At 42.4% G+C, this 10,397-nt stretch overlaps 1 protein-coding gene across 1 annotated transcript; it reads left to right on the top strand.

The window, feature by feature from the left end:
* Positions 1-7,808: 7,808 nt before the first annotated feature.
* Positions 7,809-10,160, top strand: LOC132368594 (protein enabled homolog). Its single transcript, XM_059927303.1, is given in 6 exon segments — positions 7,809-8,375; positions 8,378-8,523; positions 9,145-9,673; positions 9,675-9,774; positions 9,777-9,890; positions 9,949-10,160. Coding segments are annotated over 6 exon segments (1,602 nt in total). The 5' UTR covers positions 7,809-7,841; the 3' UTR covers positions 10,128-10,160.
* Positions 10,161-10,397: the final 237 nt, after the last annotated feature.

The following is a 10,397-nucleotide window of genomic DNA, read 5'->3' as shown; positions in this document are numbered from 1 at the left end:
CAGTTTGAACAAAACAATCATTAATATCTTTGCTATTTTTGATCATTTTACTAATGCTGTAGTGAAAGAGAATTGGTAGTTCAAGATAGTAGCAAACTCTCACTCTTGTTTTACATAAATATGAACCATTAATTCACACAAGTGATTGAAGAAATAGTCACCAACAATTGCTCCCACACCTAAATTTATATGCCACATCTTCCTTCAAGATGTAAAGCCTGATCCTTAAACCTTGGTAACCACATAAAAGAGCTAACCTGCTACATAACAAATTTCATTTTTTAAATTTGGCCACAGACTCTAGAGCTAATCTTAATTCACTTAGGCTATTGCTTTGTGATGAGATTAGAACAATGGTTTGAGAGAACAGGTAGTAGAGGAAGGTCTGAGACTGGTGCTGGCTCAATAGATGGTTTTTATATGTTGAGATGCTATAGTAGCTGGAAGGACCAGCTTTATATAAAGGAGCAAGATGGGGTCTATAGAGAGAAGACACTAGAAACAGGACCCCTCAAAGACCTTTGAACAAGAGGCCAAAATTACATTCATTTTGTTCCTGAGCAAATAATCACTTCCACAAAGTCTTAAGGAGCCATTCACATTATTTTTATAAGATAATATCTTTTGTATGAAAGAGTCATGTAATGAAAAGAACACTGGGATTTGGTAAGGAAATCATGGGTTCAGTTTGGGGTCAGCCACATCCAAGCTGTGTGCTTTGGGCAAGTCAAAAAACTTCTACATATCTCAGTTTCCTCCTGTATCAAATGAAGCATTTAATCTAGGTGATCTTTAGCATCCTTTGAGCTGAAAAGTTTTGATTCCATGAGTAGTGCTTAATAGAAATACAGCATTAGCTAGACATTAGATTTATGCTGCTGTGGTAGTTGTCTTCATGGAATTATTATGTATTTAGTTCAAGGAAAATTATTGCAGCCTTAATTCTGTTAGCCTCAGGCCAAAAACGAATAGGGTAATTAGCAGGCACTTCTAGAGTGCATACAGTTTTGGAAAAGGCACTTTAAAGGTTTAATAAAGATGTGAAAATTACATTTAACTTTCACATCTTAAAAACACATAAAACTGTTAAAAGACTGTATTTAATCATGGTCTTACTTGCAGCATTAAGATTTGTTCTACATGACAAGGATATTTACAGGCCTTAGAGAAGTCAGTCTATTAGGAAATCCTCAACTGGCCATATGTGTGCTATGAAGCATTTTCACTTGGCACTTCTTTGCAATTAGAATTCCAAAGGTTATGCTGACTGGTTGTGCACACCATATGTTTGGCATTAGTCCTTACAGTTCTGCTATGTGTTGGTTTTTTTTTTTTTATAAATTTATTTGTTTATTTAGTTTTGGCTGTGTTGGGTCTTCGGTGCTGTGCGCGGGCTTTTCTCTAGTTGCGGTGAGTGGGGGCTATTCTTCGTTGTGGTGCACAGGCTTCTCACTGCAGTGGCTTCTCTTGTTGTGGAGCATGGGCTCTAGGCATGCAGGCTTCAGTAGTTGTGGCGCGCAGGCTCAGTAGTTGTGATGCACGGGCTTAGTTGCTCGGCGGCATGTGGGATCTTCCCGGACCAGGGCCCGAACTTGTGTCCCCTGCATTGGCAGGCGGATTCTTAGCCACTGCACCACCAGGGAAGCCCCACGTGTTGGTTTTGATAGCATAAGCACTATGGTGAAAGGAAAGAAAAGATTACCAAACATTTCTTTTTTTTTTAATAAATTTATTTATTTATTTACTTATTTTTGCCTGCGTTGGGTCTTCGTTGCTGCGCGCGGGCTTTCTCTAGTTGCAGCAAGCGGGGGTCACTCCTTGCTGCAATGCGCAGGCCTCTCACTGTGGTGGCCTCTTTAGTTGCGGAGCATGGGCTCTAGGAGCGCGGGCTTCAGCAGTTGCGGCTCGCACGCTCCAGAGTGCAGGATCAGTAGTTGCGGCGCACGGGCTTAGTTGCTCCGCGGCATGTGGGATCTTCCCAGACCAGGGCTCAAACCCCTGTCCCCTGCATTGGCAGGTAGATTCTTAATCACTGCGCCACCAGGGAAGCCCAAACCAAACATTTCAAATCAACATCAAAGCCCCATCTTATAAAATCAAGAGAAGTATATAAAGACTTTGACAATTACAATTATTTGTTGGTTAATAATTGTTGAATGTACATATTGTGCTCAAAGTGTACCTTCCAAAACATATATTCAAAAACAAATAACAATGACACTTGGAATAAACAAACTGACCTTGAGTTGTTTACTTTGTTTAGAAACAAAATTAAAGGTCAAATTTTTAAGTTTACCTAGAATTGAAAGATTGCACGACAATCATCGGGGCCTTCAAGCCTCTTGTATCATGTTTTTACAGAAGAGGACGTATAAGAATTCTGCTTTGTGGGTACACAACAAGCAGTAGCTTCTTAACTGAGAAATCAAGAGAGAATTTGGTCTTAGCCTGTTTCCACTAACGCAAAGGAATATTGTCATCAAAATGGCTCTTTAAAGTCTAATAAAATGGCTCAAAGGATTTGCTGTTTTTGCCGTCCTTGTCCTTGACTTTTTTTAATGTCATTTCTTAATGTTTGGCAAGCAAGTAGACTCAGCTGATGACTGCCTTGGTATAACTGAGTAATCAGAAAAAACAATAAATTATTAATATGTGCAACAGTACCTAAAAAAGCATGGTTGTTGGTAATCTCTTTAACTGAAATGGTGAAAAGTAAAGTTAAAGAAATGTCACATCCTTTTCAGCCATTTATTGACAGCTTCTAAGAGCAATGGGAGCAGTAATTCTAGATCTCTGCTTTTGCATCCTGCAGATCCAAAGCAGTGAATCAAACAGACTATGTAGTGGTTGAAGGGACGGAGTGCTGAGAATATACCCACCTCTTAGGGCTAAACTCTAAAGCTATTTGACTTAAAGTTGGAAGCTGGTCCATCAAAGGATGTTAGAAGTACAAAACACAGGTCCTCTCTACACAGCTTCGGATTCAGCAATTAGCTTGAAAAGACTGGGAGAATTAATATATTATGAAAACTTTGTCAACTGAAGCAAGACTCAGACAGCAGACTTTCCTGCCTCCTTTGCTTCTAGCCCTGGTCAACTAGTGGGCATAAATGTTCATGATTTTATTCCAGGTTTCATCAGGGTCACATGTTTTAGGTTCACCAGAAACTGTGTGCCAGAGAGATGTTGCTTTATTCATTTTTCACTCGTGTGAAAATATTTTTGAGCTACTACTGAGTGTCAAGTACTCTGGTAGACAAAGGAAATTCATCAGTGTTCAAGACAACATGATATCTGCCCTCATGGAGCTTAAAGTCCAGAAGCGAAGCCATTAAACTCTCACAAACAATTATACAAATGGGTATTTACTAAGAACAGTATAATTTGACATGAACCTAAAGTACTGGGACCTATGTGTGTGTATTACTGAAAGACCTGAACTATTCCTAGAATTTATGGGACATTTCTATAAAAAAAGGACATTTATTTCACTTCAGGCCTGAAAGATGGATGAAGCCAGAAAAGTAAGGGACCAGAGTGGAAAGTAGAAGTGTTTGGCTCAAACAGTGACTTTGGAAGTAGGGGAGGTTACTTTCTCAGATTATTGCATCTAAATAAAAAATTTGGGAGGAAAAATTATTTAGACAAAAATGCATTTTGGAAATCATTACCACTTGTAGTGGCACAGACATACACAAAGGAAATGTACGTGAAATAACCAGAAAATGTTGAAATTGGAACAAGAAAATAAATATAAAATATTTTAATTATAAAATTAAAATATGGATAATATTATAAAGTATCCAGTAGTCAAATAAGACTGTGCACTGATTGGTATGAGCAACCTATGGATTTTTGTGTTTTCCCACCAGTAAATGGTGTGAACTAGTGGAAAGTGATGTTAACATAGAAATGTTGTTGCTAAGACCAATGTGGGGAATTGAAAGCATTTCTCAGAGATCCCTGGCTGCAGTATTATTAAACTATTTCTCTGTTGGCTGAGTAGATTATCACACCCTCCTGAGGGGGAGAGGGAAAATCACGCCCAATATGTTACTAGTGATGCTCTAGGCAATTGTTCCCAACCCCTCCTTTCTCCTTATTGACAATATTCCATATGCCATTTTCAGCACTTTTCTCTGAAACACAATTAGGAATCAGCTGATGTAGGCACTGAAAATATAATTTAGAAGTGTATGAAATCTAGCATAATAATAAATCCTTAACTTGTAATTAATGGAGAAAAGTGGCCAGTGTTTTCCATTTCACAGTTTAAATCCCCTTGACAAGATTAGGAAATTCTTAAGTAGAATGACTGGACCAAACTATTTTTCTTGTCACACAAAGCCACATGGGAGTCAGGGTGCTTCTGCTATCATTCAGGCTGTCTTTCTGAGCTGTGGTTTGGGGCTGCACCAGTCTGCTGGGAACTATGGACTGCTACTTCTCTGATAATGCTGCTGGCAAATGGTCAGAGAGGTCTGAGGGTATGTCGAGAAAGTTCTGGGGACTCCGAAAGGTCATTGTGACCTAGGTCACATGAGTCAGCCCATTTCAAAACTCTAGGAGCCTTTCCATAAATTTGTTTAATCCTGTGTATCCAAGTCCAATAAATGGAACAAATGGTTTGAGATACTCAAAAGCAGCCACCAGACAAAGGACCAGGCTGAGTCTGCTTTTCGGAAACTTCAGAGCTTTGGCATTTAGAGGCAAGCAAAAAGGGTGGGGAGCGCTACTACAGTTTGGAAAAAGGAGAGCCTGGAGACTGGTGCTGACTACCAAGGAGAGCAAAACTGTAATGTCATGGGGAAAATGATCTGTAAGTTACTTAGAAGTAACTGAACTAAAGACAATATCTTTTAGCAAATGGCCTTGGGTGCCCCCTGGTAACACATTTACAAGGGATAGCCCCTCTGCTCTAGGCTGATACACTTAAATCCACAGAGATTGCCAGTGATTCAGATTTCATAAAAGATACCTCCCCCTGCTTTTTTTTTTTTTCCTCTTTAACTCTACAACTATTTAAAACAGGAAATTGCGTAGTCTTTGCAAACCACTTTCACCCAAATAAGCTTTCAAAAGTTTTAAATAAATCATCCCTACAGGTTACAACATTGGATAGATTCTTGAAGTTTCCAGGTCCATTAAAAAATAAATTCAATGTGAGTGACATGACTGAATCAGGCACAGGGACACCATGTTAGAAATCTAGACCCAAGAAATCTATAAAAGTAGTAGTAGTAAAAATAACACCTTCCATTTATGTAATAGGTTTTCACAGAGCTTTCACATTTACCTCAGTCGTTCACAACAACTAGTGAGGTAAGTGGAATAAGAGTTATTACCCACATTTTACGAATGAGGAAACTGAGACTCAGACTGAGGTGCCCAAAAAATGTTGAAGGCTAATGCCAGGACTAGAAGACAAGCTGCCAAATTCCAAGTTTATTCATTTTCCCATTACTCAATAGTGCCTCTTTCTCCATCTTACAGGAGTCATACAGGCTTAGTTTTAATTTGAAAGGAAAAGGGGAAGATAAATATTTGAGAAATGGAAAAAGAAAAGCAAAAGCTAGTGTGAACCATTATATAATGAGTTAGTGCTTGGCTCACCAATATGTGAAGTATCTAATGCTTGGGACTGATTGAATGGTAGGAACCTGGCAAAGACTGATACAATTAACACTTTACGATACACAGTGTACAGCCCAAGAGACTGCAATAATTCATTTTTTGTTAACAATAACCATATATATTCTGATACCCAAAAGCTATATTAGTGTGAGAAGGCTTTCCATAGCCCCCAACCATAAAATATAGCTCCCACTTCTCATTTTAGCTTCAAAACACAAGATATAAAACTGGTGCTTTTCATATTATTTTTTATTAACTAATTTTTTTCTAGAGGAATAAAATATCTTGATGAATTAATACATTCAATGCACATAACTTATTTTCTTTAAATATTTTAAAAATGGGCTTGACAGTTATTAGTTAACTAAAATAGGACAAAATATCAATAATAAAAAAGAAATCCTGGGGAGTCTTTCAAGATCACGGAGTGGAAGGACCTTGAGCTTACCTCCTCTCATGAACACACCAAAATCACAACTAACATCTGAATAACCATCGATAAAAAAGACTGGAACCTACAGAAAAAAGATCTTCTACATCTAAAGGCATAAAGAAGAAAGCACAAAGAGATGGTAGGAAGGGTGCACTCGAAATATAATCAAATCCTTACCCCCCCACCCCTTGGGTGACCTTGCAGAGACTCTCCCATAAGAGTTAGATTTCTGAGGCCCACATCAGGCTTCCCAGCCTGGGGGTCTGGCATCCGGAAGAGGTGCCCCCCCCAGAGCATTTGGATTTGAAGGCCAGTGGGGCTTAATTGCAGGAGCTCCACAGGAAAGGGGGAAACAGAGACTTAACTCTTAAAGGGATTGCACAAAATCTCACGTACACTGGGACCAAGGGCAAAAGCAATAACTTCATAGGAGTCTGGGCCAGACCTACCTGCTGGTCTTGGAGGGTCTCCTGGTGAGGCGGGGGTGGCTGTGGCTCATGCTGGGGCCATAAAAGCTGGTGGCAGATATACTGGGAATTATTCATCTGCATGAACTCTCCTTGAGGCAGACATCCTGCTTGGGTCATTAGCACAAAAACCTGCCCCCACCCAACAGCCTGTAGGCTTCAGTGTCGGGTGCCTCAGGCCAAACAACAGGTGGGAACACAGCCCCACTCATTAGCAGACAGGTTGCCTAAAGACTTCATGATCACACAGCCCTGCCTACCAGAGGGCCAGGACCCAGCTCCACCCACCAGTGGGCAGGCATCAGCCCTTCCTGCCAGGAAGCCTACACAAGCTTCTAGACCAGCCTCACCCACCAGGCGGCAGAAATCAGAAGGATTAAAACTACGATCCAGTAGCCTGTAGTCTGCAAATGCAGGCCAGTCACTACCTTGGGACCGCTGGCCCCTGGCCCTTGAGTGAGTGCACTGCTAGGACCCATAGGATGTCTCCTACAGAAGGCTACTCCTCCAAAGTTGAGAAATGTAATTAACCCAAAATGAGGTGGCAGAGGAATGTGTTTCAGATGAAGGAACAAGATAAAACTCCAGAAGAACCAAGTAATGTGGAGATAGGCAATCTACCTGAGAAAGAGTTCAGAGTAACGATTGTAAAGGTGATTCAAGGACTCGGGAGAAAAATGGATAAGTTAGAAGGATTTTTTAACAGAGTTAGAAAATATAAAGAACAACCAAACAGAGTTGAACAATACAATAACTGAAGTGAAAAACACACTGGAAGGAATCAATAGTAGAGTAAATGAAGCAGAATGGATCAGTGAGCTGGAAGACAGAGTAGGAGAAATCACTACTGTGGAGCAGAAAAAGGAAAAAAGAATGAAAAGAAATGAGGACATTGTAAGAGACCTCTGGAACAACATTAAGCACAATAACATTCACATTATAGGGGTCCCAGAAGGAGAAGAGAGAGAGAGAAATGGCCTGAGAACATATTTGAAGAGATAATAACTGAAAACTTCCCTAACCTGGGAAAGGAAACAATCATCCAAGTCCAGGAAGCATGGAGAGTTCCATACAGGATAAACCCACAGAGGAATACACCATGACACATTGTAATCAAAATGACAAAAATTAAAGAGAAAGAGAAAATATTAAAAGCAGCAAGAGAAAAGCAACAAATAACATACAAGGGAACTCCCATAAGGTTATCAGCTGATTTTTCAGCAGAAACTCTGCAGACCAGAAAGGAGTGGCATGATACATTTAAAATAATAATTGAACAGAGTATCTGTCAGGCAAGAACTGCTTTGATGGTCTATGATGATGCCAATAAAAAGTGGATGCCAGCTGGTGGTTCAACCAGGTTCAGCAGAGTTCATATATATCATCATACAGGCAACAACACATTCAGAGTGGTGGGCAGGAAGATTCAGGACCATCAGGTAGTGATAAATTGTGCCATTCCTAAAGGGTTGAAGTACAATCAAGCTACACAGACCTTCCACCAATGGTGGGATGCTAGACAGGTGTATGGTCTCAACTTTGGCAGCAAAGAAGATGCCAATGTCTTCGCAAGTGCCATGATGCATGCCTTAGAAGTGTTGAATTCACAGGAAACAGGGCCAACATTGCCTAGACAAAATTCACAATTACCTGCCCAAGTTCAGAATGGCCCATCACAAGAAGAATCGGAAATTCAAAGAAGGCAACAACAAGAACAGCAACAACAAAAGGAGCTGGAGAGGGAAAGGCTGGAGAGAGAAAGAATGGAAAGGGAGAGATTGGAGAGGGAGAGGTTAGAAAGGGAAAGGCTGAAGAGGGAGAGACTAGAACAGGAGCAGCTGGAGAGAGAGAGAGACAAGAAAGGGAACGTCAGAATCGCCTGGAGCGGGAGAGACAAGAGCGGGAGAGGCTGGACCAGGAAAGGCAAGAAAGACAGCGGCAAGAGCAGCTAGAAAGGGAGCCACCGGAATGCGAGCGAGAGCGAAGAATGTCAAATGCCGCTCCATCCTCCGACAGCTCCCTGTATAATGCTCCACTTCCTGAGTGTGCCAGTTGCCAGCCTGCTTCAGCACCTCCTCCATCATATGCTAGAGTCATCTCAGCTCCAGTGTCAGAGGCCACTCCTGATTATGCTGTAGTGACCGCTTTGCCACCTACTTCCACACCCACTACACCACCACTTCGACGCTCCGAGACACGTTTTGCAACATCTCTAGGTTCAGCCTTCCACCCTGTTCTGCCCCATTATGCTACAGTTCCTCGTCCTCTGAACAAAAACTCTTGACCTTCTTCTCCTGTGAACACACCCTCTCTTCAACCTCCAGCTATGAAGCTCTGTGCCTGGTCTACTTCCAATTTCTCGCCCCTCCCTCTGTCTCCTCTCCCCCCCAGGCAGAGCTACTGGTCCAAGGCCTGTCCTCCCCGGTTGTGTTTCTTCTCCTGTGCCCCAGATGCCTCCATCACCAGCGGCACCCAGCGGGCTGCTCGATTCTCACATGTCCAGTGTCTCTACCAGCCCGCCGCCGCCTTCCCTCGCACCACTCTCACACTGTGGATGAGAGCTTCTCCTCCGAGCACCCCTATTGCCTCAACTCCCTCATCCAAGCCTAGTGTTCTCCCTTCTCCCTCTGCAGCTGCCCCTGCCTCTGTGGAGGTTCCTCTAAACTCTGTGCTGGGAGCCTCTTCTTCTGAGCCAGGCTTGCAGGCAGTCTCTCAGCTGGCCGAGACTCCAGCCCAACAGGGCACTGTCTTGGGACCACCTGCACCTCCACTCCCTCCTCCACCTCCGCCAGGTCCTGCCCAGGCATCAGCAGCACTCCCTCCTCTCCCAGGACCTCCTCCACTCCCTCCACTTCCGTCCTCAGGGCCCCCGCCTCCGCCTCCTCCATCACCTCTTCCTAATCAAGTACCCCCTTCTCCCTCATCACCTCCTCCCCTCCCTGCATCTGGATTTTTTTCGGGATCCATGTCTGAAGACAATCGCCCTTTAACTGGACTTGCAGCTGCAATTGCTGGAGCAAAACTTAGGAAAGTGTCAAGGATGGAGGATGCCTCCTTCCCAAGCGGAGGGAACACCACTGGTGTGAATTCGGCCTCATCTAAAACAGATATGGGTCGTGGAAATGGACCCCTTCCTTTAGAGGGGTAGTGGTTTAATGGAAGGAGTGAGTGCCCTGCTGGCCAGGAGGAGAAGAATTGCTGAAAAGGGATCAACAATAGAAACAGAACAAAAAGAGGACAAAATGAAAATTCAGAGCCGGTAACTTCTAAGGCCTCTTCAACAAGTACACCTGAACCGACAAGAAAACCTTGGGAAAGAACAAATACAATGAATGGCAGCAAGTCTGTTGTTCCAGATGGGATTCTCCAAGGAAAAATCAGATTGTTTTGACAACAGGTTCTATGATTCATTACACAGACCAAAATCTGCGCCCTCGTTACAGCCCAGTGCCAACGGAGTCCAGGCGGAGGGACTGTACTATGACAGGCTGAAGCAGGACATTTTAGATGAAATGAGAAAAGAATTAACTAAGCTAAAAGCAGAGCTCATTGATGCAATCAGGCAGGAACTGAGCAAGTCAAATACTGCATAGAGAATCAAACTAAGGAGAGATAGGACTTTAATCTGGAGAAGGAAAAAAAAAAAAAACCTACAAAGAACAGCTGTGTTAACAACAACAAAACCCCTATGTTTTGTGAGCTGTAAGAAGAAAATGGAGACAAACAGTTGGAAGGAGGGGAAAACCAACATACTTTGAAAGCCTTCAGACATTACTACTCTGGCAATAAGCTATTTCCCTCCCAGCTTGCTGCTTTTTTCTGACCTTTACAATAGGATGGAAGAGAGCCGTATAGGAGTTCCT

Source organism: Balaenoptera ricei, chromosome 7 (assembly GCF_028023285.1).
Source record: "Balaenoptera ricei isolate mBalRic1 chromosome 7, mBalRic1.hap2, whole genome shotgun sequence".
Classification (NCBI taxonomy): Eukaryota; Metazoa; Chordata; class Mammalia; order Artiodactyla; family Balaenopteridae; genus Balaenoptera; species Balaenoptera ricei.
The sequence above is the reverse complement of the archived record's forward strand: the minus strand, read 5'-3'. Positions and strand labels throughout refer to the sequence as shown.